This window comes from Ixodes scapularis, unplaced genomic scaffold, assembly GCF_016920785.2.
Source record: "Ixodes scapularis isolate PalLabHiFi unplaced genomic scaffold, ASM1692078v2 PGA_scaffold1__304_contigs__length_218370807, whole genome shotgun sequence".
NCBI classification, from domain to species: Eukaryota; Metazoa; Arthropoda; class Arachnida; order Ixodida; family Ixodidae; genus Ixodes; species Ixodes scapularis.
Window position 1 is genome coordinate 82,081,071 of NW_024609846.1, and position 27,781 is coordinate 82,108,851.

General features: G+C 47.3%; 1 protein-coding gene across 1 annotated transcript; it reads left to right on the plus strand.

The window, feature by feature from the left end:
* On the plus strand, positions 1 to 27,622 carry LOC8033099 (PHD finger protein 12). The gene is made up of 16 exons (XM_029993648.4): positions 1 to 245; positions 322 to 497; positions 569 to 863; positions 2,169 to 2,292; positions 8,113 to 8,224; positions 9,092 to 9,224; positions 10,565 to 10,735; positions 14,327 to 14,461; positions 15,607 to 15,708; positions 16,431 to 16,545; positions 17,508 to 17,594; positions 17,653 to 17,763; positions 18,378 to 18,476; positions 19,759 to 19,841; positions 22,344 to 22,532; positions 27,386 to 27,622. The coding sequence occupies exons 1-16, from the start codon at positions 198 to 200 to the stop codon at positions 27,536 to 27,538; spliced, it is 2,133 nt and encodes a 710-aa protein (XP_029849508.3). The 5' UTR covers positions 1 to 197; the 3' UTR covers positions 27,539 to 27,622.
* The last annotated feature ends 159 nt before the right edge of the window (positions 27,623 to 27,781 follow it).

A 27,781-nucleotide genomic window follows, 5' to 3' on the forward strand; every position in this document is an offset into this window, starting at 1 on the left:
CAACGAGATCTCGCGAGACGAGCGTCGCGAGAATCTGTTTCGCTATCCAGCAGGCGGCGCGCGTTCACCAATTTTTGCTCGCTCGGTTCTCGGGCATCGCTTTTCATGGAGTTCTGTCGGAGGATTTCGAGCTTTGCCGTACCGCCAGCCTCGAACGAGGAATAGGAGAAGCCAAGCCGAACATTCGCAGCGTCGACATGGCCACGGTGGAGTACGACCTGAACACGTCTGGGGGACTGATGCCCGTACGTGTCTTCCCGAAGCGGGCAAGTCGCGGCAAATGGCCCCCTCGTCTGACCGACTCTGCTCCGTTCCTCGCAGCAAATCCAGTCCCTGATCGCGCCCCCGGCCAGTGAGCACCCGTGCAAGAAGAAGACGCGACAGCGGCACCGTCCCAGCGGCCGCACCGTGAACCACGACGCGTGCGACAGCTGCAACGAGGGCGGCGACCTGATCTGCTGCGATCGCTGTCCGGCCACTTTCCACCTCCAGTGCCAGTGAGTCGGGCCGCCATTGGGCGCCGCTGCGCCTCGCGCCTTCTCTGTGACCGCAGCGGGCCCACTCGCAGCGACCCGCCGCTCGACGAGGACGACCTGCCGGCCGGGGAGTGGATCTGCCACCGGTGCAGCGTCACGGCGCCCAAGAAGCCGCCGGCGCCGGAGCCCGCGGCGGCGGCGGCGCTCGGCCCGGTATTCGGGCCGCTGCCCGCACCCGACACTCTTCCCCCAGGTCTGAACCCCGACGCGACGGGGTTGCCCGTTCAGGAGGCCCCGGCCGAGCCCACCAGGGAGTCTGACCCGGTTCCCATCCCCTGCGAGCCCAAGCCCGAGGCGGCTGTGGAGCCTACAGCGCCGTCTACTCCGGTATGTCACTCGGGCGTTCCTGTGCGCTCGCTGTAGCTGGATTTCGACCCGGCTTGCTTCGCTTTTCAGCGTTCGTTCTGAACACCCTGTGGGCGATCAGCCTCCGTGGGGGGACAAGCTTCACTGTTTGGAGTAGATTGCAGCTATGCATAGGGCAACAGGGTATTTCCACTTCCTTGGGCTCCCCCAGAAGCATCTTTCTGCTGCCTTGAGATGATGGGCAGTCCATAGGTCGCTTACCAGTGCTTCACGTTACAGCTACAGCTGTATTCATAATTCTGCTATACTCCGTTTCTTTGTATCATGGCAGAAAGGGCTACGGGTGCTAGCACAGGCTCTAATGCCGCATGAGTGGTTATGTAGCCGAGGCAAGTTCTAAATAGCCTTTGTCGTGGTCCACGTTAATGCGAAACAAAGTACAGCGATGCCTGTTTGGCAAAAACATGCTTGATTCCCCGTCATACATTCTAACTCGGCATTTGCACATGGATAGCATATTTTGAAAGCAGAGCTTAGCAGGGTTCCCCGTGGGAAGTGACGACTCACCTTCAAGCACTCTCCAAGTCGCTGGCCTCATATATCTTCTGACGTATCACTTTTTGATTGCATGAGCTTTGGAGTTGCACTTGATGTTCTTTGGAACCGCACTTGTGATTCGAAATAATGGCACTCTGTGCCTTTTCCGGACCCAGATCAGTGCCAGTGCCCCACATAGTATTGCTGAGATGGTCGCAATGTGCTATGTTTGAACTCAGCAAAATAATCTCGCAATATGTTTTTTCTTTGTCTTTTTTCTATTATGGTGCCATTTAGAAAGTATAGAAGGGAAACTGTAACGTTTTACTTTCACATTATGGTCACACTCCAGGCTAGTTCACGCACTTGCCACTACCTACGACCGAGCGCCTTGAAATCTCTTGGGATCTCTTAGGAAGAGAGAATACGATGAACACTTAGGCGTTTCCATACGTTTCCTATCTTTTTTAGTGCACCATTCTCTCTTTCTTGGATCGAAAAATCTTTTGACAATGTTATGAACGACCATTTCTCATAAATAGTCCGTACCACATTTGGTCTCGCAAATTCTGCAAAACCTTTGCCCTAGTGAAATGCAGTTGCAGGGTTGCCTGATAGATGGCACCAGCATGCCAGTGTGTTCTCTCGTTGTAAAAGATCGGAAGAACTCGGTCGTAAGTGGTTGCAAGCGCGAGAACTGGCCGTAACTTTCTCTCTTCTGAAACTGACTGCTATAGATTCCTTTTGTAGGGGTAACTCACGCGAGACTCGCAATGACGGGGCCTGCAGGAAAGTGCGGCGCCCTCCAGCGAGGAGTTGGGGCCCCTGCAGCTGCTCATCCGGGCCGCCTCTCTCATGAACGCCCAGCAGTTCGAGCTCCCGAACGAGCTGTCCTGTCCCGTGCAGTTGCCTGGTGAGTGGAGCTGCTCTCGTTCCGTAGCAGACAAAAAATAAGAAATATTATGCGAATTTGATAAGCAAGCACAAATGGCATCGTTTCGGCAGCCCACACATGGGGGATGGGTGAGACAAGAAAGTATTTACGTCACTACCACTGATAACATTTTCAATTACCAGTACTTCTAAAGTTAGTGCGAAATTTTAGTAACAAACTTTGTTACAATTTTAGAGTGACATGTACCTACTGTAATATAGCGAGTCATCGCCCACCCTCCTTTGTGGGAGAATATCGATTTAAAAAAAAACACTGAGTGATCGCCCACCCCTAGAAATACCCCAAACGCAGAGTCCGCGATCTGCCAACATTCATACCACCCAAATGACGCGACCGCGAACCTTACGGTTCGAGGGCCTCCATGACAAAGTAAAGGGAAGGAGGAAAAGACACTTTACTTTGTTTATGCTTTTCCTCCCTGATTTCCACGACTCCGAAGTCAGAGTGCATGCGTGCAAAAGGAAAACGATGGAGAAAACAGAATAAAACTTTGTTTTGCTTACATAAAAGTAGGGATGCCGCAAACTTTTTTCGAATCGAAGTTTCGATGATCGAATCAAGCGGTTCGAAAGATTCGAAAGATTTCGATTTTTCGAATTGTCTACATCGTAAAATTCGACGGAAGTCGAATTTTCGAACTTGTTAAGCTAAGAAGTTCGACGCTTTTCGAACCGTCGAACTTATTACGCTAAAAAATTCGATCTTTTTCGAACTTTCGAACTTATTGCGCTGCAAAGTTCGATGCATGTCGAACTTCCGAACTTGACTGACCAAAAAATTCGATGAATTTCGAACTTTCGAACTTATTTATCGAGAGAATTCGAAAAGTTTCGAACTTTCGAATCCTGAAAAGTCAGAAGTTCGACGAACTTCGAACTTTTAGAGTAAAAGTTCGAACTTCGAAAGACCGGCGGACGGTTTCATTTGAATTCAAGTAGTGAGGTACATTCGTAATTTTTTTCTTCTCGAACTTTTACACGCGTTCCTTACGAAAGACAATGCCGTTCGTTTCAATGTTCTGGCATGCTTAGTTTTAAAGAAATAAATTCCCGAAGGGGCGAGGAAGGACGACGGGTTTTTGACGATTGTCGTTTGTGCCAGATTTGAAGCGCTGTAGCCGAAGCTATTTATGGTAGAGATGTTCTACTTCTTTAAGAATGATCTATGTATAGCCTAGGTAAGTGCCGTCTTAAGATGTGATTATTGTTATTCAACGTGAGTTTTGAAGAAATGTCCAAACATGTATCTACATGCCATTATGCCCTAAACTTGATATTTATTTTCGTCTAAGTTGTTTGAGGTATCGCATTTAAATTAACACCACGGACAGTACATATCATTGCCATCTGAGAATACAAAATAATGTATTTATTGTTTTTTCACGTAATTAACTCATAGGAGAAGATTTCTAATAGTGTTCAAGTTCAGCACGTCATTAAAAGAAAACATTTTTTTTTTTTTCGCTTCACGTTCCTGGGAAGTATTTCTTTTAGCCCGCACACATTTTGATAAAAGGAACTTGTTTCAAAGTTTTGTACCTCTCAATATGCAAGAATACAACACTTCCGGTGAATTCTTGATAGTTTTTTTTCCAGCTTTTTATCCCCGCACTTATTTTTATTTATCTGTTTTTTTTTTGTTTTTTTGTTTTACTATTGGCACAGGTATTTAGGTTGAAAAGACATAGCTTTGAACTTCCGAACCACTAAGCATGTGACGAGTATTGCCTTCTGACAACGAGTTTCTAACAATGACCATCTACGCAATCTTTTATGCAGTGAAGAGCGACAGCAGCTATACATATGCATAAATAATTTCAGATTAAAATTAGCTTGACCACGCCCTCTTTCCCCGTATTGTTTTCTTTAACAGTCCGAAATATCTAGAAGGGGGGAAGGAAACCGAAGGCCCCCCCCCGCGCTACCCTCTTTCCCTCTTCCCCCGTTTTTCCTCTTCCGACGCCACTTGTATGGTAGAACGCTCCTCGACCTCGAGTTGTGTCGGCTTTTTGCGAGGCGATTGCTCCGTTCCTGAAAATAAACCTCCAGGACAATTACAAACTTAACTTACTATATGCCAGCGTCATTCGGGCGGCGTTCGATCGGATTACTACCAGCGTGCAAGGGGTGGCGAGGTAGTTTGCCAGGTCGCTACAAGGTTTTTCTGAGCCTCAACCAACTGCTTGCCCCTGGCCGTTTCGAACTGGATGAGTCTCGTAAAACAGTCTGTTCGTGTGATCACTACTGCGTGATGCAGGTTAAAGTCCCCCCCCCCCCCTGGGCTGGCGGTCACAATTACTGATCTATGGTCACACGTCACTCTGCACTGCCAAATATTCCAGCACCATCCGGGACACTCGTCGTCTCATTTAATTGCCTGACCAACTTCGCAGAATCTAGATATCACACCCTAACTTTTCTAAACTTGATTTTGTGAAAACCAGTGAGTCGTGAAAACGTTATTTGAAACAAACTGTGGAGGAATTTGAAAACCGGCCTTCGAACTTTGAAAACTTGGACTAGAAAAGAATTTAAAATCTTTGAGTTTTTTTTTTTTTTTTTTTCGACTTTAGCGTTAAAAGAGATTCGAAACCTTCGAACTTTTCGAACTTTATGCAGAAATAAATTCGAAATCTTTGAATTGTTCGAACTTCATGTCTACAAAAATTCGAAGCGTTCGAAGTTTTCGAATTTTATTTCCAAAGAATTTCGAAATCTTCGAATTTATCGAACCTGAAGTAAAAAAATATTCGAAATATTCGAATCCGAAATTTTAGAAATTGTGAAAGCTGCGAACTTTTCGATTTCGAAACTCACTGAGATCGAAAGTTGCGAATTTTTCGAATTCCAACCTGGGTCGGTACGAAAATATCGAAATTTTTCTAAATCGAACCTCAGTTCGCTTCGCAAATATCGAAACCTTTCGAAATCGAACCTGGGGTGGTTCGCGACATCCCTACATAAAAGCTTGTTCAGATAAAACAAAAAGAAAAAAAAGTCGTAAAGATAACAACCAGTGCCCTTTTAAGAATCGTGAGGTCAGCGAACACCCCATATCCTGGAATGTAACTGCGGAGTGTAAAATTAAAGATGCAAGGTCAGAGTCTGTCTCCACCGAAATAAGGTCAGCGTGAATCCGCTCCTTCTCCCGGAACGTCGTGACTGCAGTTGGTAAGGTTGTGCATTTTTGAGACGAAGCCAACGAGTAAATAAAGATTTGCTGGAACGCCACACACAGACCTTTGTAGAGGTTCCATTTCGAGCTCAGTGTCCATGCCATGTAGCAACGCCGTCTCAACCCGTGCTGATAGCAAGCCATGCACCAAACAAGGAAGTTGCACAGGAGCCTGCTCCTTGTGATTGGAAAGGAGCCCAACTTAGTTAGACACTAAACTATTTACCAATGCGTTCACCGGCTTTCCCACTTTCCCAGCAACCCTCTTCGTCGCTTCTTTCGCACCCCCGCTCGCTTGTTGTGCTTAGTTGGTTTTTCTATTTTCTTGTTGACTTTGTGTTTTACTAACGAAGACAACATTGCAGTGTTAAAAACATGCTTTTAGAACAAACGTTCGCGCTGTGTGCCGATCGGCGATGTTCATCGCGTCTATGCAAGCAACAGCCTTTTTGGTAGCAAAACATTCTTTCATGAGCATTTCTTGCATAAAACAATGAAACTAATTTGAGTTTTAAGTTTAATGTTAGAGGTGTGCGAATATCAAAATCTTTCGAAGCGAATCGAATCGAATAATAAAGGTTACGAATCGAATCGAATATTTTCGAATACGAATAGTAGTTTCAAATAAGGAGATATTTGAAAACAAATATTTTCTATTTGATGTGAATTAAACAAGAATGCTTAATAAAAAACACAACTGAAATTTTTTTTTTCAACAAACGTTTATGAAAAGGGTACTTTTATTGCAATAAGGAAAATGTCACACGTGTGACTGTTAAAAAAAAAATGAAAAAAGATCATTCAGTAAAACACCATTCCTTGAGTGAGGTTAGAGAACGTAAATGAAAGTGCAAAAGTGAAGGCGGGTCGGCAAGCCACAACGCTGTCGGAGATCGCATCACGGACGAAAGGAGGCACTTGAGCAAAAAACGCAAGTACACAAGCCGCAAGCCGCAATACAAAGTCGATGATTGCGTCTCTACTTTGTGCGATCTCTTTTTACGCTCGTGAACGCAACCACGTGAACGTAAATGGAAGTACACAAGGGGAGGCGGGTCGACAGGCACCAGCAGAGTTTCAGATTGCACGATCGCGCTGCGCAACCGCACTGACTATGTACCATCTCTTTCCGTGTGCACTAGTTCTGTCCATAGAGGGTGCCACAAAGATGCAATAAATTAAGAATATGTTCTTTTTGGCGGGGGGAGGGGGGGGGGGGGGGGGGGAGTCTCACTTTTACCAGTGAAAACGGGTAGAAATAAATAACAAAAGGAATGCTGGCAAACTGATGAACCGGAAAATCAAGCGGAAAATAACACAAGCCAGATATCACCGATAGCTGAGGTGAGCCATAAATCCATATCCGAAGCCATAGCACCATGGCTACTGTAGTCACTGTAGGTACGAAATCAAGAATATATGGTTGTGCTACATTAAAAATGAATGTAAACAGGAACGTATACAAGACGTCTCGGGTGGACGCCTGAAACGTCGTGCGGTCCGTCGCGACGATGCATGTGCCGTTGCAAATTGCAGTCCTTCATCCTATCTATCGCAGCGTTTGCGCCACGACCACTTAGCCACCTCTGCAATCCGGACATCACGGCAAGCAAAGCACAAATCGCGCTGCCGCGTGCAAATAACTTTCCAATCCTTCCTACAAAAAAAAAAAAAAAAAAAAGACACTTAGGTTGGTTGTGTAGGTTTGCCAAGCTTGAAACCATACTGCGCAGTCCAAAAACAAAACAGAGAACTCGACCGCAAGTTGACACTAATCAATGAGTTCCGCGTTATTCATAGTTTTCGAAGTATTCGAAGAACTCGAATAGTTCGAACAGCGAAAGGGCGAAGCGAATCGAATTGAATAGCAAGCATTATTCGCGAAGTATTCGAAGTTTCGAATATTCACACACCCCTATTTAATGTATTCCTTGTTCAGCTGCGCTAGATATGTTCTAAACTATTTGTGCTTACCCACCGAGACATGGCCCATCCCACTTTTTTTATGAATTTCGGGCAGCAGGGGGTTGGGCGATGACTCGGGATTATGGTAATTAGTTCAGTCACTTCCTTTTCAAAATTATTTCGACAAGTACATAAAAAAATTTAGTTGGCTTTCGTTTCAACATTAAACTCTACCAATAGCAGAGTGCCGAGTCAGAACAGAGTGGCGCTGTTATCTTTTTCATGTTGGAAACCATTCTGTTATTCGGCAGTCGTGGTACACTTTGACGTCGTGAGGTTTTGAACTGCAACGTGACTGAATTAGTTCCTGCGGTCTTACTTAAACCGTACCTATAGCCTGTTAGAACCATAGTCTGCAGTAGAAGTTTTGCTTCCAGTGCGAGCTTTCTACCTTTGATAAAATTTCAACGTGCACGCAACCAAAGCATTGAGAGAGTTAACGAACAGGCGCTAAAAGTGAAACTTCTCTTGCAGATCTTACGTTTCCACAGACTATATCTATTTGAAAAGGGTGGTGTAACTGCTTCAAAGGGTTTCTATCGGTAACTCCAATTGAGAGGCTCCGCCGAAATTGCCTTGCTACGTCGAGCTGCACGGAGTGCCGTGGATGTTCACATTCTGCGCTGTCTTGTCTCGCAGGCTGGAGCAAGCGCAGCCGTCCCACGGGGGGTCGTGGCTGCAAGCGACCTGCCTACGAATTGGACGGGGGTCTCGTGCCGCTCCCGGCCAGGGTCTGCTTCACCTGCAGGAGGTGGGTCAACCGCCTCTTTTGGGCGGGGTCGGACGACATGCCACGCGTGTGGCACTCGTCCGTGTGGTTATTCATTTTCCTGTGCGGAGAGGCCACGACACAAACATTTCTGAAATCTTTGCATTAACACCGAATCGCGCATCTTTTAAAGGCTGAAATAGTTTTTTTGCAATTTGTGCGATGGTCCCCTCATGATTGGGCGGTCTTTCTCTTTTCATCAACAAGCAAACACAGCAAATAGAAATTTATATGCATATTCTTCTGGGCGTTCAACAGAGACATAACATTTACATTTACGACATAACATTCGTGAATGTTATGTCGTAAAAAGTATCGCTCGAGAACGTATCGATGTCGTCCTGCTGTAATGGGTACGAGCTTATATTTAAAATTGCGCTATGTAGTGAATAAGAATGAACTGAGAATGCTTGTTCAATAAATCTAAATTTCATATGAGTGGCATTAATCTTGTTATGGTTTCAGTTTACATCTCGACAGCGATTCCGAAAGATGCTTCCGTTTTGGGGTCGACGTCTGGAAATGGAGGCGTTTTGGAATTACTCTTAACTCAAAATGTGTTCTGCGACGCGAATGCTGTGCTAAAAGAATTTCTTGTTTGGCAAAAGTTCATTTTATGTCGTGTATTCTATCGAGGCACTTGGAAAAAAATGGCACCAGTTAGCACTAGTCTGTGGTGTGTGTTTGTTTCCTGTTGCCCTCATTTCTTGTGCGCTTTAATTTTCACCACGAATCACTGCCAACTGGCCCAACTTTCTACCCTTCGGCACCAGTTAGACAGAGCCTGCACCATTCCTCGGATGTAGCAGTGCTGTCAGCGCTCCATTGCCCGTGTCCGTCCTAAAACAGGAGCTGCAGGTGGGCCCCCCTGATCCAGTGCGACTACTGTCCGCTGCTGTTCCACGCGGACTGCCTGGAACAGCCACTGGCCACCCTGCCCACCACACGGTGGATGTGCCCAAACCACGCCGAAAACCTGCTGGTGAGTCACCCAGGGATGTACAGAAGGACGTCATAAACTAACCGATTGGAGATGCTAAAGTCCTCTTCAAGTTAGTTTCATTCACTCAATAGTTGCGAGTAACAATATAATTTCGGTGATTGGAACTATGACTCAGTTACTTCTTTGGAACTTATAGCTGTGTTTGATTATTTCAATTCTTTCAAAGTTAGGTTGATAAGCATGTGCGTTTGCATCGATTTAGTTTCAGTATCAGTACATGCTTTTGCTTCCTCAAATCTCTATTGTGAGTATAATGCCCAAGTGAAATGGAATGGTGCAAACATCTTTTGTGTGTTTGGAACCAATGTGGTAATCTGGACTGCAATTTACGATATGGCTGAGACCGACGTGCCTGACACTCTCTCGGTAGACCAGATTTCTTAGTGACCAAGTGGAATCTCTCGGGGGCGCCTGTTCACCATTCTTTGTTTTAATGCAACTCAAAAATACATCAGATGACTCCCAATATTCAGACACCGAACACATTCTCGCATGTTCAGATAATCAGGACGGTACCTACAGAAAAGTTTGACTCCAGATCATTCTTTCACCGCTGATGCCAAGAATTAACTTTATGGTTTCATAGAGCATTACGAAATATGTTCAGTCGTGGAACTTCCCATAAATGCTTACAACAAATGTGTCTAGTTTTTTTTTAAGTGGTGGCACTGTTTGCATGTTACGACGCATAAGCAGGCAAGCATCTAGATGTGTTGGTACTTAGAGCAACATGGCAAAACCGTAGTAATAAAAAATAACGGGACAGTTCACATTCCTCACAAGTAACAGCCTACGCTCTAAAAAAACCTGTGCGTCTACTTTCCCGCACGATATTCAAGGAGCCAATCACTGTAACTTACGGAGGCAGCTCAGTAAATGATGATGCCGAAACGCATGTTTAGACCAAAAAACACAGTCTGAATTGTGACATTAAGGAATGCAAAACGTCACGCTTGCATTGCCTAATGTTACAACTCAGACTGCGGTTTTTGGTCTTTACATTGTTTCGGCATCGTCATTCGCTGAACTGCCTTCATAAGTTGTGGTGATTGGCTCTCGGGAGTGTTGTGTGGGAAAGTAGAGTCAGGGGATTTTTTTAGAGTGTAAAAGCTTTTTGAAAGCCATTCGTGGACCATCGAAAGCATGATAGAGGGCTAGTTCAAGATGAATGAATGAATTTGGGGGTTTATGGCGCAGCAGCAACATGGGCCATGATGTCATAATGCGGAGTATGCCCTTTTCTGAAGCTTAGTTGGACATCCAAGTTACTCCGACGGCTTCTCGTCTGCTGCTCGTGACGTGACCCCGATGGGATGCAGGAGGAGAAGCTGCTGAGCTCAGTGAGCCTCACGGAGCGAGTGAAGCTCTGGGACCGCTTCTCTGGGACGCTCTCTCAGGAGGCCGTGAAGCTAGAGTTCCTGCGCAAGGCTCGCCGTACTGCACCTCCGTTCCGCTGCAAGCGGGCCTGCCCCAAGGCGCTCCGGGCCAAGGTAGGTACACCCAGTGCCGCTGTGTGCACGCCGCTGTAATGACACCCGGAGTTCCAGCAGTAGTAAGCTTTAGAAAAAACACTGTAGCAACCAGACACTGGTGGCTGTCTTCCAAACCTTGCTTGAGTAGATCCGAGTGACGCCCGCTGGTCATATCGCGTGATAGTGCATCTAGAGCGGTGCTGGTGGCCGCTAAATTATCAGGTGCCAATGTACAAATCCTTTACTCTGGAGTATGATAGACTGAAAACATTATTGCAACAGGACGACCATTGGTTCGATTGCTCCATTCATTTGAGCATGTTGGTTTGAGTTTGGGACGTGTTCTGGCCGTGGGAATATGGGCACGGGCTATTGAGCTTGGGCAATGGAGCAGCTTTCTGCGTTGGGAAGGGCTCTCTCTGAGTGCAGTCGATTGTTGTGGCAACTAAGCTGGTTCTGAGCATTTGTGTGGTCACATGCATGATCGTCTTCGACCAATCTTGCCAAGGTAAGGCTGGAAATCTTGTGCCGCAGCTGTGGTGGCTTTGAAAAAAATGTGTGATTCAGAAAAACGTGGTGGCTGATAGTGCTCTTGGTAACTCTCCCACAATAACTTTAGTCATATGGACTTTCACAGCTGTGGAAAACTGCAGTACTTCAAATGTACTGTGTGATTCAAGGAGCGGCCAGGCTCTTTAAATCGACCGCAAAATTCGGTTTCTTAACCTATCGTTTTCCGATTTTGTACAGCGTTAGCCACAGGTGGTGCATTTTTTCTATACACCGACACGCGGGCTTGACGTCACGGAGCTGCGGCGGCGCTGCGATCGCGCCGGAGCCGGGGGGTGTGGGCAAAAGCGCGCACGTTTCGCATGGGCGTCATAGCATTTCAGCATTGCGCGAAGCTGTGTTGCCGTTAATTTCACCGAAATGTACAAGAAAAGCAGCGGAGTGAGTTTCCACAAGTTCCCGGCAGACTCTGAAAGGCATAGGAGGTAGATAATATCCGTGGATCAAAAAGAATGGTCGCCTCGCGCGAACGGCCGTTTGTGCGGCAAACACTTTCTTGGAGGCAAGTGCGGCTTCCACTTCAATCTCCGTCCCGAGGCTTGCTTATGTGCAGGGAAACCGTTGTCTGATCGAGACCACCCAGATTTTGTTCCCACGGTGTTCGCGCACAACGCACCGGCCAAGCGCTCGTCGGAAGCTCGCTACGCCCGTGCTACCGAGCAGAAAGGGATCGGCGACAGAACGGCAGTGCTGTAGGCGTTACCAAAAAAAAAAAAAAAGTAACGAAATACGTTACTCGTTACTTGCAAATAAAAGGTACGCGTTACTGAGCTCCGTTATCTAAAAATAAAAGGAACGCGTTACCGCTACCGATAAAAAGTAAGGCACGTTACTTCTGCGTTTTGACGATACACGTCATATATCAAGCAGAAACTGAACATAATTATTTAATCTCTTTTTACGGTTTCACCTAAATACTTACAAAAAAAAAACGCAAAGAAAAACATGGCTTGACGCCTAAAACACGGAAACAATTGAAGTGTAATTTCTTTAAGACTTGGGAAGTAGTAATGACTAAAGTAACAGCGTTACTTGAAATAGTAACATAAGTACGTTACCCGTTAATGTGTCAAAAACGTAACGAGTAGGTTACTACGTTACTAAAAAAAGTAACGCATTTCTGGTAACGCCGTTACTTGTAACTTAATTGTTACCGCCAAGACTGCAGAACGGACAGACCTTTATTGGTTGTAATGCCTTGTGGTCATGAGGGTATGAAAAATATCATACCTTGACTTGAAGACGCTCTGTGTATTTAATAAATTAATGAATACACACACTTCCGCAGACCCACAGTCTGCTAATCCCGCCGGCAGTGCGGAAACCGACTCGAAGTAATCGTAGGCCTCGAGAGACTTGTACGCCTGCACCGTGTCGGCCGTGAACTGGCTTGGCGAAGAAACTAAATAAGCGAAGACATGAGCCGCCGACTTCCGTGGCAGCAAATTTACGTCGGAAGTCCAGCAGCTAGGCCTTGTTTACGGCGTACGGATCCTCGTAGGCAAAGCCGTCCAAGCACAGTTTGTTTCGATACCGCTACCGTTCAGGCTCGGGCAACGAGCTCAAATAGTCGGGCATAGCATACGACATACGTTATGAGGAAACACGACACACAAATAAAGATACAAGCGTCCCTACAACGTCAACAACGAGCGCACGCCATAGAGCTCACTGGCGAAAACACGGAGAGCCGAGCTGCTTTTGCCCACATAGCTACCGCGCATGCGCGGCCTTCCGGCCGTGTTGGTAAACAGAGCCGCTCCGCGTGTCGGTCTATAAAATTTGCAAAGAGAGCTTACCTGAGGAAAAAGTAAAAAAAGAAAAAGGCCTAACTCCTATGGAAACGCAGCGAAGCCACCAGTCTTCAAAACATAGGGCACCCTATGGTTTTAAGACTGGTGGCTTTGCCACGTCTCCATAGGAGTTAAGCCTTTTTCTTTTTTTACTTTTTCTTCAGGTAAGCTCACTCTTTGCAAATTTTATAGAAAAAATGCACCACCTTTGGCCAATGCTGTACAAAATCGGAAAACGATGGGTTAAGAAACCGAATTTTGCGGTTGATTTAAAGAGCCTGGCCGCTCCTTGAGTCACACAGTAGGTTGACATTTTTTCTTGGTACCAGTCTTTAAAATTGGAGGTCGACCTATGATCATAATTAATGTTGAACTGTAAATCTTCCTAATCTTTACAAATTCACAACCCAGCATGCACATATTCGTGGTTTCTGAAAGCAAGCATGGCACACACTATACACAAAAGACTGAGGATGGCGCCTGCCAGAAGCCACTTATTGGAATGGTCTGCAAGAGTGAGCATTTCTTACATGCCCATCAAGCTAACCCATACGCTTTCCTGCTCAAGCCACTGCTCCTAGTACGGTGGTGCAAAGCAGTGAAGCTTCACTCGAGCAGGGAGGTGCATGTTAGACGTCATAATGCAGTGTCACCAAAAGTAGGAAACCAACTCTCTTTTGTTAAAGCAGCTACTATCCGTTTATTTTCCAAGCGTCTCCTCACAAGTCTTCACCTCGTTGCTTGCAATGTTGCAGTTGACGAGTCACCTTTAGCTAGGGTGAAGAGAAAAGCTGCAAGGTAAATCTTTTGTACAAACTGCTCCTCAACAGATGCCTCGCGACGGCAGTTGTTGTTTTGCCAATAGACTTTATTCTTCAGACCCAAAGACGCTAGGTCTCTTAGTGAAATGTAGGCTGCCATTCCAAGGCTTTTAGGGTCATGATGGTAAACACTGAGACTGGGGTTAAAAGAAGTAAAAACATTAAAGAGAGACTTCATGTTTTTACTATTTTTCATCCTAGTTGCAGGGTTTCCCTCATGCTTAATATACACCAGCACCTGCACTTCGAGAATTTTGGTGCTTTTGGGAGTCCTTTTCCCAGCCTCCTTTGAATTAGTGCAGCCCGGGCACGGAAGCTCGCTGCAATGCGAGCGTAGGCTCGGCGTATATCGCATTCGACCGTCGGCTTCCCCCGTCTCCGGCCGCTGCTTTCCGTCCATTGACGCCTGCTCGTGTCTTGTGCAGGTGCCGGCGGCGGTGCGTGAGCTGTACCGGCACCCTCCGCCCTTGCCCCCGGCTGTGGGAGCCAATCCCATGACCTTCGAGCCCTGCGCCCCTCGGAACTGCTCCGCCCCTCCAACCCCGCAGGAGCAGGAAGAGGTGAGGGAGCGGTCCTTTTGCCAAACTCCTCCCAAGCTGCCTCGTATAAGGTCCTTTGGGAGTGGAATGTCAGTTAAAGCACATGACTATTCCAGAGTGCCTAGAACATGTTAGCGTGAAACATTCCTTGGTTAGGTGTTCGGCATTTCGTGAAGCCTGGATAAAGGCGTGGCCGCGAGACTCGACGCTGATTGGTTGACAGGTGCGAGAGAAGCGATGTGCTTGATGCCGATTAGTTAACAAAGAGGTCATGTGACCACGGGTGGAATGAGGAAGAGAGGTAGACGAGATGGGAGAGGAGGAGTGGGTTAGAAGGTTCTGGAAGATCACCAGGTTTATCATATCAAGTGTACACATGCCACGCGTTAAATCTGTATCTGATGAAGAGTGCTGTGAACATAGGTGTCTGGCTGAGCACGCTACGCGTGCTGCTAAACAATCATATAAATGTTTGTGATGCTAGACAGTTTCATGTATGCAACAGAATTGTCTATCAATTTGCCATACATTTTTTCCGACTGGTGCGTTTGCCACATCTTATTATTTCGTTTCCTCGATTTCCGGCCATTGACGACACGACCATGTCATGCCTTGGATCGTCGCGTTTCTGGTGGTGTAGCGGCAGCGGAGGTGAATTTGGCAACCGCCCATTCTGCTTCAGGATGCTCTAGTAACAACAGGTTGGGAACACCACGACACCAGAGGCAGCTGCGTCTGTTGGTGTTCTTCGTCAGCATTCCGCCGATGTTGAAACTTTTGTACCGTTGCTTGGTGGTCCCTGCGACGTATTTCGCTGCCACTTCCGGGGCGCTTCAGTGAATGGGTCGTGCATAGTAGTCTCGATACGCGAGTCGGACACGCGTTCCAGGAGCTCCAAGTTCAACACTCGGCGAGATCTCTGACCGCCGTGATTGGCCAGTGCCGCATTTGACCTTGGTGCTGGCCAATTGCGGCAGTGGAGGTCTTGCCAACCTTCTCGCCGAATGTCCAACTTGGAGCCCCAGGTTGCATGCTACAACTGCACGGAGGCTTCTCAACTTCGGCAGGGTGCGCAGTGTCAGTGTTGCAAAGAAAAACGGCCGAATTTTGCTTGCAAAGGATGGAAGCGAAGCAGAAGTGCCCAGTGGTGCTGTCTGATGTCGCAGTGGCTGGCAAGCGTCGTGGCGCTGCAGGCGAGCATTGCCCGGCACCTGGCCCACCGGCAGCGGTTACATCAGGGCCACGCACTCAACGGCGACGCCACCCTCGTGAGTGCTTCTTGCAGGGACAGAAGGTGGGCCGAAGCCCACACTAACTCTCCTTGCAACTGTGCACACTTTTTTTTTGTGTGTTGTGTACTTGATTGCATATAGTTTAGCGTGTCTGCTAGTCAATTTTCTGCGTTTCCTCCATTTGTTTTTTCTGCAACCTGAAAAGTGCACAAGCTTGTTTTCATTTTCATTTGGGTGTTCTTTCTTGGCCTCAAACTTTATAATAAATTGAAGTTTTGAAGCAAAAAAAAAATTTATCATTTGATTTTTTTTTTTAGGAAGTATGAAAATTAGATTTTGTTGCCATTATACCTCAAAAAATCTTTCTGCAGATATGTAATAATCAGGTTGTGTCCTTCTATCTTAGAAATGTTGCAAACCGTTAAATATGTAGCCAGTAATGCAGCTATTGAACTTTGCAAACAATGTCTCGACTTGGGCATTAAAATTTTTAAAGCACGGTAAAAGAATGTGTAAACAGGGTGGCAACAGCAAAGCTCTGACAGACAGATCACCTTTATTGGACTTGACGACAGAAGGAAATACCCGTTTGTTTACGATGGACCACTTGAAAGTTGAGCACATATTCTGCATAACGAGGGGTGGGACCGATGCGACTGGATTGTGCCGTTGCGGTTGCCATGCAACCTACGCCCTAGAACATTGGCTCAGTGTCACGTAACGGCAGTCGCCGCGACGGCGCGTCCTCCCGTGTGCAGGGGAAGGAGGACGCCTGGCCCGTCAAGGGGGACCCCGCTCTCCCAGGGGGCTGTCCTCCAAAGGGACCCCCGCACGGAGGCACCCCGAGGCCTCACCGGACGAGTCCCCACTCGGGTGAGCGAACATGCTGTCAATACGTGGCCGCATTCTCGGGGGGGGGGGGGGGGGGGGGGTTGGCACGTCGGTGTTGGCATTGACGCGCTCGCTTCTCATAGAGTTCTAGCGGAGATTGGAAACTGTGAAACAGGTTTTTACACATTAACCAGCTCGTTTTTTCACTTCGGCAACTCATTCGCAGAGTGAAAATTCATCATTCATGCACAGTCACATTCACTAAAATGCGTCTTCAACTACCGCGTGTGCTGTGTCTTTAGTTTTGGTCTCAAGTTTTTTTCGACGCGACGTCACGTCTGCCACATTTAGTTACCGGTCACGCATCCCGGTGTTGGCGGAGCAGTGGAGATGGTGCAGCAGGTGCCTCTATCGCCATGGGTCGTTCGTAGCCAGCCAGATGACAAGAACTATGGTGGCTGCAGGTCGAGATGCCACGACGGCGGCAACCCTGGAGTCTGCTCGCCTTCGTCGGCACTTCTGCGATGTAATTTATTACCATTGGGGATCACTTTAGATACATAGAGTGGTAAACGTCGGTCCAAGACGTATTCCAGGTATCATAGTTGGGCTCGCCCGAGGTCGAGGAGCAGCAAGGGGTCGTTGTCCGCTGAAGTGGCAATGCGGGGGAAAGAAAGGGAATGCCGCAGCCAACAGCTACTTGGGGACCCGACACATTGCCCAGAGGATGCACGCGGGAGAGAAGGGTCCCCTGGTTTTTAGTTTTTTTTACGTCCTTCGGTTCTGTTGAGGAAAAGAAGAGGTGGCGACATTCCCATCTCGCAATTTACCTTTAAGCCCGATCCCGTCAGTGCTTCCGGAGTACCGTGTAAGGCTAAGGGCTTGTTCACCTGGTGCCGATGCAGTGCCGAGTTGGCGACGACCTTGCGTTTTCCTGGCACTGCGTTGCACGTGTGAACCAGCCTTGATGCATGCTATCTGTTTTGTTCTTCATCCACCCACAGGCAAGGGTTCTCCCAAGAACGGCCCATTGTCCCCCGCCATGGCGGGCTTGAGCGGCAGCCTGCAGGCCTACGTGGACGGTGTCGGAGGTGAGCTGTCCTGGGGAGGGAGAAGGGCTCGTTCGATGCCGCTCCCCTGTCGTTGCAGAAGGGGATCTGGGCAAGTTGGACGAGCGGTTGGTGCGCATCCTGGCCTGGCAGCGCCTGCAGCAGCTGCTGCCGCCGCCACGCAGACCCAACGGGCTCGTCAGGAACTCGGGTACATTGCCTGCTGTCTGTCCATTGCTTTTCCCCAGTCGCCCGATCCGTTCCTTTTCACGAGCTCCCGGGAAGGCAAATGTGAGCTTTTTCAACTCGCAGTCGATTAGATTGTGCCGCATTGGGGGCATGGTTCGAAGCGAAGTATTGCAGTTTGTGGCCTCGCAGTAGACACTCTCTAAGCTCGATCGTTTCCTTTATATGAAAAACGTAAACGTAAAGAAATTTATAAGCAGCGAAGGAGGCTTTATTGGACAAACGTTTCGGGGAAGCGACTTCCCATCATGTCCTGAAGCATAGCAGACTTAAAGTAGTGAATTTACTTCACAAAAGAAAATAGAAGCCCAAAATATTTTCTTTTTTTATTCCGAAGGAGTTACCTAAGGTGTTTTCACATAATATCCATACGACTACTCGTGTGTTTATTTTTATGGGAGGGATTTCTTGCCACATCACGGTTTACTATGAAAAAGCCCTAGCACGCAAGCATTTGCCATTGTGAGGATGTGAGTTTGGGGGTGTTTCTATGCTTCTACGCATTTTGAGGGTGTTTCCATATGTGGGGCATGCTGCCGCGATGCTGTGGCAGACAATTGTTGTCCTGGTGTGGTGCAGGACCGGTGACGGAAGTGCGTGCTCGAGCAGTGGTGTGCCCGGTGGGCGGGAGGGGCAGCCCCGTGCCCATGTCCTTCCGCACCCTCACCATGGGATCGGGTGAGTTCAGAAGCCGCTGTGCGAAACTGGGACGGAGTGCTATCAGGACCATACGGGCCGCACAAATCGGAAGCAAATTCGGCTGAAGCCGTCGGGAAGAGCCCAAAAAGGATATCCTGGAAGCCTCAAGCACCCCAGGTCAAGATCAGTTCAATTGGAGCTGGATTATGGAAGTGGTTCCAGCTGGAACTAATTGGGACCAGTTCCACGATGCTTGGCCGATTTTCACTTCGTACGACAGCAGATCTTGCGTTAGGAGTCATATCGACACTCAGCAACAATTAAGAATTGAGCACTGTAGTACGAATCTCGAAGGGATTTGTACTGCCAATGACCAGCCAATCGCTTCTTCTTGTTTTCGTGACGCTCCGACTTTAAAAGCGAACTTCTTCCGAAATGTCATTGTTCACCTAGCAATAAAGTTGTTTGCAGTGCCAACTTTTTGCACAGCGATTTTAGCTTTTTGTGCTTTGCTGGGTCGTGAAGTTATCTGCATTTGTTTACGGTAGTTTCTGTGCAGCGACGTGAGAATCCACAAGGTGGTAATATCATCCAAGTGTTCGATGTAAGCAGTTGCTCTAACGTTCCTTAATTAGAAACATAATATTTTCTGCAGCATGCATTTCTCTTTCTTTTCTGGGTTGTTGTGTCTAGCTCATTAGACTTGGTCAGTGCCACCCCATAAAACCGTGTTGAAAATATCTTCTGTTCTTGTGTTAAAGCATTTATTGGCGCACTCACGAAACCAGTATCTGCAATTCAGTTATGTAAACTGTTTGTTCCTGTCCTGGAAGGTTTACTCATATTCTTCATTTACCATGGAAGGCAGATTTCTGATGTGCTCTCCTCACATTCTGAGAGCTTGCATGGTCGCAGAATTGTAGAAAGGACATAGAAATTTGGATTCTTATACAGTCTAAGCTCATTATAACAGACCTGGTTACAACAGACATTTGGATATAATATACCGATTTGTGAAGTTCGGTTGGTTTTCCTCTATGCGCCATTGACTCAACTTCATATCTGCATAGAACATACTCCTTCTACAACAGACCGAAATCTTGGTCAAAATCAAGGTCTGTTATAACGAGCTTAGACTGTAGTCCATCTTCTGAAATATGCCAAGATGTTGGGAAGCTGTAAAAAACACTGGGAAACTTTGGCCCATTACGAAACCATTGACAAAATTAGAGCCAATCTTGTAAACTGTTGCACCGGCAGTTTAGAGCCCTCGGCTAATTAAGGCCAGCCTTTGGATTGACTGCCAGTTCCAACTATGCAGGGGCCGACATGGACGTGTGCCTGAGCCACTTTGGTCACTGCAACTTCGTTTCCTCAAAGCATGCCTGCATTTTCTACGACGAGGTGAGGAATGCTCAAGGGCGACGTTGATTCCAAATGCAGAGACCGATAGAGGTCATCACTACTTTTGAAGCCTTTCAGGTAGGGGTGTGCGAATACCGAATAGTAGTTCTCGAATCGAATACCGAATCGAATCAAGAAAAAAAACCCGAATATCGAATCGAATATCGAATAGTGATTTTATTTGTAGGAATTTTTCAAAGTGTGCTGCGAATGAGACTATATATGTGCAGAGTATGCGCCTGGTGGAGAATATGCATCTTGTACAGAACAATAGCAAAAATGTAAAAAAGTTCTGGTGAAAAAAAAAAAAAAAAAAGCAGTTGCTGTTGGACGTTGGGCACTAAAGATCCAATTTTATGTCGCAAACATAATCTATCTACCCTTAACGTCACACACAGAAAAGAAAAACAAGAAAAGTTACAGCCACGCGTGCCTTTTTTTTTTCTCTCGTTAAAAGCACAATTTAACACCGCGACTTTTTTTTTTTTTATATATTTGTGTATCTCAGAAAAGGGGCATTTTGCGATATTTGGTCTCCATTTTAAGGAAGAAAAAGGACACCGGCGATTTTATTTCCCATAAATAAACATATAGGTGTTAAATCTGAGTAAACAGGCTTAAACAATATAATCTGAGTAATCTGAAGCAAGAAAACAAAACGTTGTTAGGTGGCGCAAGTCACCGTCCGACTGCCTCTATGCATCCATTTTTCCGTCGTCTCTCTCCCGTTTTAGAGAGCCTTGATTTAAAAGAGGAAGCAAGCGAAACTGACATTACGGAGACGGCTCCAGCGCAGATTGGTCGTAAGTGTGCATGTGTTGTGTTGTCGCGTGGAAAGAAGGCGAGCAAACAAAAGAGCGACGACGCCTGCCCTGCCTGCCCGATCCCGATCGACGCTTTCGTCTTTTCGTCACCTTCTCGCAGTTCAAAATTCAAGCGCGGCTATTGAACGGTTGGAAACCCTCTCAAATCTAGGCACACTATTTTTCCGTTCCGTTTCGTTCCGAATCAGAATTTGCGGCTTTCGGCGCTTGCGGTTCCAAAAGAACGACGACGATAACTCGGCTGGTTTCATCGGCGTGGTTAACGTAGTTTTCTTTGTGTGATCGTGCAGTCGCCGATTTCTGTGAATGCGGCAAGTGTGTTCTACATCGGCGCTTCAATTTGAAACGAGGGGCTTTACTCGTCAAAAGAATTAGGCATGGCGCGGAATTCCGGCTTCTCTGTTTCGGTTGCGATTCAATGGAAGATCGTGTCACGATCGTGAGTAAATCTGCGTGCTATGAAGTTCGTGGCGTCCGTTACTTTTCTTTTTTCTAACCTGTGCGTTAGATTTTTGTGGAATGGTAGGACCAAGAGGTGTTTCTCGCATAGTCTGTCTAATATCACGGCGCTTACATCGGGAGAAAAAACGGCTTTTTTGTCAGCTCCGCGCCGACCGCGCGTCTTTGGGCGAATATATCGAATATTCGAGTGACCGAATACTAGGAATTCGATTCGCGAATCGAATTATTCGGGATCTTTCTATTCGATTCGAATTCGTATATTCGAGTATTCGCACATCCCTACTTTCAGGTCATTAATTCGCTAACAAACAACAATCTCTTGCATGTTCTAAAAGGACTGAAAAGTGCTAAAAAACACTGAACCTAAGAAGGAAGGTAGAAAAATTTTTCCCTACCTGGTTAGGACAAGCATGCTTCAAAATAAAAATTCCTTAAAAAAATTTTTTTTTTTTTTGCGCAATAGTTATGTTACAATAATAATTTTTCGATTTGTGGGCAAAACCGAAATTGTACCCGTGGGATGATGATGATGGCATTTGTACCAGACTAGAAAACGCTCAGAATTCGCTGGATCTTGGAGCACACACTAGTTTGGTACAAATGCTATCGACATCATCCCACAGAGGTAGCTGCCTCGGTGGCTCCGAGGCGAGAGCGCTGGCCTACGGATCCCCATGTGGCGGGTTCGAATCCCGGCCGAGGTGCCCGCAATCTGACGGAGGCTTATTGCGGAGAAGGCGCCGTATAACCGAGCTTTCAGTTGCACGTCAAAAGATCCCCAGGTGGTCGAAATTAATCCTCAGTCCTCCGCTGGGGCGTGCCAGATGCCTGTCGTTGGTTTGGCACGTAAAACCCCCAAATTTGACTTGATTTGATCCCACAGAGGTACAATTTCGGTTTCGCCCGCAAATCGAAAAATTGATATTGTAACGAAAACATAAAGCAAAAACATTTTTCTTTTTTGACAATCATTTATTTTTAATAATTTTGTCCTAACCAGGTAGAAAATTTTTTTTAGTCATTCAACTTGCAGACTGCTTCGTAGCAGGCTCGTGCCAGGGACCTGTCAGGAGCATGTCGCAAACCCATCAAGAATGCATCAGCAAATAGTGACAGGCATCTGGATCTGTACTTCGTTTCACGCTGGTGCAAGCAAGAAATGCCGCATGCAAAGTGCATGGAGCATTCCAGGTTTGGGATGTTGATTGTGGCGCAGATGAGCAAGCACTACGAGCTGCTCAACTACAGCGAGCACGGTACCACGGTGGACAACGTGCTCTACTCGTGCGACTTCTCGGACAAGCGTAGTCCACTGCCTCCGGCGTCTGCGGCCGTGGCCGCCCTCAGGGGATGCCTAAAGGGAGCCAGGGGGGACCACCGCATGAGTGCCACACCACAGCCCCAGGTGAGAAGAGTTCTCTGGATTCGGAGGAATCGCCATGTTCACTCATTGCGGATCGTGGTGCGCAATAGCCACAAAATCTTCTTTTACATCTTGGCCGTAGTTGATAAACTAGTGGTGTGCAAATAGCAGTTTCAAACAAATAGCACAGTGTCAAGTCTAGCTTCAACACTGTTAAGGCGACTGTTTCTCGTGACTTTCCCTTGTGCTGTGAATGACGCAGCTCTATTATATTCCAACCACTATTCAGATATGTCCAATATATATCCTCCAAGTACCAGTTTCCCAGCTGCGAGATGTCATTTTGGCCGAGACAATGCATTCTTTCCACCCTGTTCAGAGACACTGAAAAAAGAGAAAAGCGTTACCCACTGTCATTGTTCTTTGCTATCTTTCTGAAGTAAAGAACAAAAAAACGCTTTTGCCTGCATGTCGTAGTTCTTATTTAAAAAATGGACAAAGATTGAGGTTTTCATCACCTCTCAACTCCTTCGCCATCTTCCGAGTCATGTGCTCTGTGACGTCAATGCCAGTCGCGTGGGGTTCTGGTGAAGCTCTCTCTCTACAGCCATCAGTGAACAGCGAAAACTTATCCGCTCACGACCGCGTGACCACATGCTGGTGGAGCGCAAACAATATGGTGAAAGGAGGAAATTCTGATCCGGGTCCGTCCATCCCCATCCGGCTCTGCCCCAGTCCCTTTCCGGCTTCTGGCGGATGTTCACGGTAGCAGATAGAGCGGACGGTTTTGTAGACCTAGGATAGATGGCACCACTAAAACTCTGTATAATGAAAACGTTCAGCCTTTCCACTCTTATGAAGAAGGAAAACCAGCGGAGCTGTACTCTATACACTGCCGCAACGCGCACGCGCCCGTTTCCCGCTTCTCGTTTGACGCGCTGCCGATCGTGGATACGTCTCCAGCGACCCAGAGTCGGTCGCACACGGCGCACGTGACGTCGAACGGGTAATCCCTGAACTCCCTCCGGAACATCCCCGTCGCACCCGGGAACTGTTCAGTTGGCGTGGAGTGCAGGCGTCGCCGGGCCTCCGTGGCATGATTGTCGTCCGTGGCGTTGGCCCGTGGCGCCCTTTACATTGCTGGTTCTGTTCTCGGCGGCGGCTTTCCAGGCGAGCGATGTGCTCTTCTTTAGCGTGGGAATCTGAAGCGCTGGACGCAGTGGAAGTCGAGGCGACAGCAGCTTTGCAGCGGTTACGCACCCATTTGCGATGCTGCGTACGTCGACGCTCCTTCCACAGCCAGTCTTCTTTCCCCGAAAGGGCGCGCAGCCGACCCATCCTAAGTCCAAACCGAAACTGGTAAGAGCGTAGGAAACAGCGCGCAAAACAGGCGAGAACGAAGAAACACGTGACGAGCGCTGCGCACGTTACGTGTGCTTCTTTGTTGTCGTCTGGTTTTCGCGCTGTTTCCTACGATGAATCCTAGGATGGGTCTCATGGCTGCCGCTCGCAGCTGCAGGTCGGGGAATATTCTAATTTTTGCCTCGCAATTACACAGCGGAATTGTAACATTTCAAAGGAAGGAGGTGTGTTTTCTGTCCTTTGTGACAAGGTGAACAATGTCAAAAGTAGAAGATGCCAATTGTTTCAACATTAAAATCGTTGCACAGCTCCTTTAGAGCCCCCCTAAAAAAAAATGTTTTTTTTTTTTTAGGTTTGATTGGGACATGCGTGTCAAAAAAACAATTTTATGCGAAAAAAAAAAAAAAAAAAAAAATTTAGTGCAATATTGACAGCACGAGATTAGTTGGTAGTCACCTCCTTTCCACTTGTTTTCTCCCTCAGCATTTCGGGCACGTGGAAAGAGCAAATTACCATCTTGTTGAGCGAATGACCATTCTGCGACGTCACAGACTTTACGCGCAGATTTTTATATAAATCTCTCGCAGTCAGTATACGCCACGCAAGTGGGCTCATTTTCGTCTTCTGCGCATGAGAAAGGAAGTAGCGGTCACGTCAGAACGCCGAACCCTGATTGGCTGATCGCGCCCCCCTATCTGAGCGTCGTCTGCTCCTTTGCAACGTCGTCTGCTCGCAACGTCGTCTGCGTCTGTCTCACCTTTCCTGCGACTTTCAGAAGTGCAGGTCTTTACATGCGAGCTCGACTTCGCCTTTCACAGAGGGCAGACGAAATAACTCGAGCGGTACGTTGTTTTTGTCTAACAACTAGCAGACGCGCATCAAGGAGGGAATTCAAAGGACTCACTGGCGAGGTGTCCCGAGGCGCCGAGGTTTGTTTACTAAGAACCGGGAGGTGAGCGTGCAAGTTCCCTCCCAAATACTTTGTCCCTCCTTTCGTGTGCGGCGGGACCCCCCATTCTTTAACAGCGTCGGCGGGTTGGCGCAGTTGACGTCGTCTGCTCTACGTCTGCTAGTCAAAGCGATGGTTGCTTTGCCTTTCCTGCGTCTGTCGGAGATTCACCGCTTTTTCACCAGCGAGAGTCACCGTGGCCTCGGGAAACAAGGAGATAACAAGAGGAAGCAATTGACCTCTTAATCCAAAAGTGAGGTCAGCGATCAAAGTATAATACGGGAAGGGTTCACAAGGGTCGCGCGGGCATATTCCATTCCGCACGCCAGCCGGTCCTGGGCAGACGGTCGCCGAGTCCGGGAGTGCCTGCTAGGCCTAACTGCCGTGCTCGCTTGGTCGCGTTCGGTGGAATCATGGCCGTTGGAGCTTTTCCCGGGTGTTTGTGGATCGAGCGTTCTTGTTCGTCGTGGTCTGTTTCAAGTACTTTTTTCTTGCTGCTTGAAGTCGGGACGCGTGAGAAGCGCAGGTAGAAAAATAAACGTCCGTGGGTCGTCACGACCGCGACGCTGTCGGCCATGCTGATTTGATCGTAAGAAGTGCCTACGACAGCTTCAAAGCTGTCGTAGGATTTCGTCGTAACCTGCGCAAAACTTGCGAAAATTTCGTTTCGTGAATACAAATTCGTTTAAAGTTATGGCTTAAGCATATTTTTGGCGTAAGATTGTTTCCTGCGACTTCCGAAAGTCGCAGGAAAGGTCAGACAGACGCAGACGAGGTTGCGAGCAGACGACGTTGCCAAGGAGCAGACGACGCTCAGATCGGGGGTCGCGATCAGCCAATCAGGGCTCGGCGTTCTGACGTCACCGCTACCTCTGCGCAAGAAGCAGATGAACTTGCCCTCCGCATTGCTTCACCCAAGATTTATTTCTGGACATGCATGTCCCAATCACTGTCTAAAAATGTTTTTTTCTTCTTTTCAGAGCCCTTTAAGAGGGGTTTCAGTCTAAACTTTGACATCAAGAAACAGGAATAGCTATAATTGCATGCATAGTATATAAATGAAGAAGACCCTTCTACAACATTCTCTGCACTAAATGCATTGATCAGACAGGGGTCTTAGTCTGCTGAATCTTAATAGTCCTAGATCTGAACGCAAATTACTTTAAAAAAAAGTACAATGAAATGGTGCTTTTTGGATCTCTGGAGTCTTTTTAAAGGGCATGCGAAATTAATTTTTCACTTTGGCTAACTCATGATCAGAATAAAATCCTTCAAGATTGTCACACCTAAACTTTTATATTACACATGCAAATTTAAAAAAAAAAAAAAAAAAAAATCTTTCTTGAGGTTTTTTTAATTTTTTTTTTTTTTGTGTGTCAACTATTAACTCTTCTTTCTGGCCTGGCTCTGGCCCTTTAAAAGAAACAAAAAAACATACAAGGATATGTCTCTTGGCTACAGTTAAGCCACAGCTTTCCGGAAATGAAACGCAAAAAAAAAAAAAAAAAAAAAAATAAACTCGGATTTGAACAAAGAAAAAGAAAAGAAAAAAAGGCTCGAGGTACACCTAAGCACTTCTTACGAGTTGTGAATGCGAAAGCATGCTTGTTGTCCTTCCGCATCGGCCGTATTTGCGTCGGCCGATCGTGCGCTCTCCCAGCTCTCCTTGCTGCTCCGACCTTGGACGCTTTTTGTGTTACCAGCGTGCTCGCAGTGCGGACACGAACTGCCATGGGATGGGCGTCGTTGAAACAAGGCTCCCATTGGACGTGCAGCGGCCAATGGGACCCTTGCGACCGATGCACGCCAGCCAATGGGACCGAAGCCGAAAACCATCAGCTTTAAGGCCCGTTCACACTCTTGCGACCGAGTACGACTGAGAAAGACGAGATCTCTTACAACTTCTTAAATGTTTTTAGAATGAGGGAACACACTGACATTGTGGCGCCATCTATGCGGTGACCCTGGAACTGCATTTCACAAGAGCGAAGGTTTTGCGGGATTTTCGAGGTCAAATGTGCGTAATACCCATAGAAAGGCTCGTTTATAACATTGTCAAAAGTTTTTCGAGCCAAGAAAGAAAGGATAATGCTCGAGAAATAAAAAAAAATATGCCGGACCGCCGAGTTTACACTGCTTCCCAATAGATGACGCCAGTGTGTTTTCTGGTTTAACAAGTTTTAAGGAACCCAGGTTTAAGAGGTCGCAAGCAGTCGCAAGAGTGTGAACGGGCCTTTACTCTGCTCCTTTAGGATTGGGGAAACTAGGTGCCGTTTTCTAGGCTTTTCACGTGGTTTCATAGCTGGGAGCTGGCTTCACTTGGAGAAAGGATTTAAGGTGCCATTTGGCGCTGCTTCAAAACTGATGACGTCGGCTCGCTCGATGGGACAATTAATGCTTTTGCATTAAAAGAGAAAGCAACAGAAACGTGCCGAAGCCAACAGCGGCATTTCTGCTTGCCAAGGCGTTACGAAGGAGACTTGTTGTCGTTCTGAGGAGACGACTGGACATGGGAGTGACAGGTCGTCTCGGTGCCTGTCGCCAGTGTCGCAGCACTTTCAAGGTGCGTCCCAATTTGTTGCAGGCGCGCAGACCCTGCGGCTGTCGGTCGAGTGGCTCGAGCCTGATTGGAGGAGCCGGCTGGGAGGGGACGGCTCTGCTACACCATGGCTCCCACCTGCGGCTGGGCTGCCTGCAGTTTGTGTTTAGCGTCACCCAAGAGGAGCCCTGGCCCTGACGGTCGTCCCCACTGCTGTACATATGGGCCCCCCTGTACATACTCACGGCCTGGGGGCGTTTTAACAAGACTCGAAAACAGATACCCACGACTCCGTCTCTTTCTCGGCATGGGGGAGGTGCTCTCGTCCTGGCGCGCTTCTCTGGATCCTGATTGGTAATAACAGAGCTACATAGGCTATTTTGTAGTACCGTGCCCTCTGCTTGATTCGGTGGTTGGGAACGTTGTTCTAAACAAATTCGG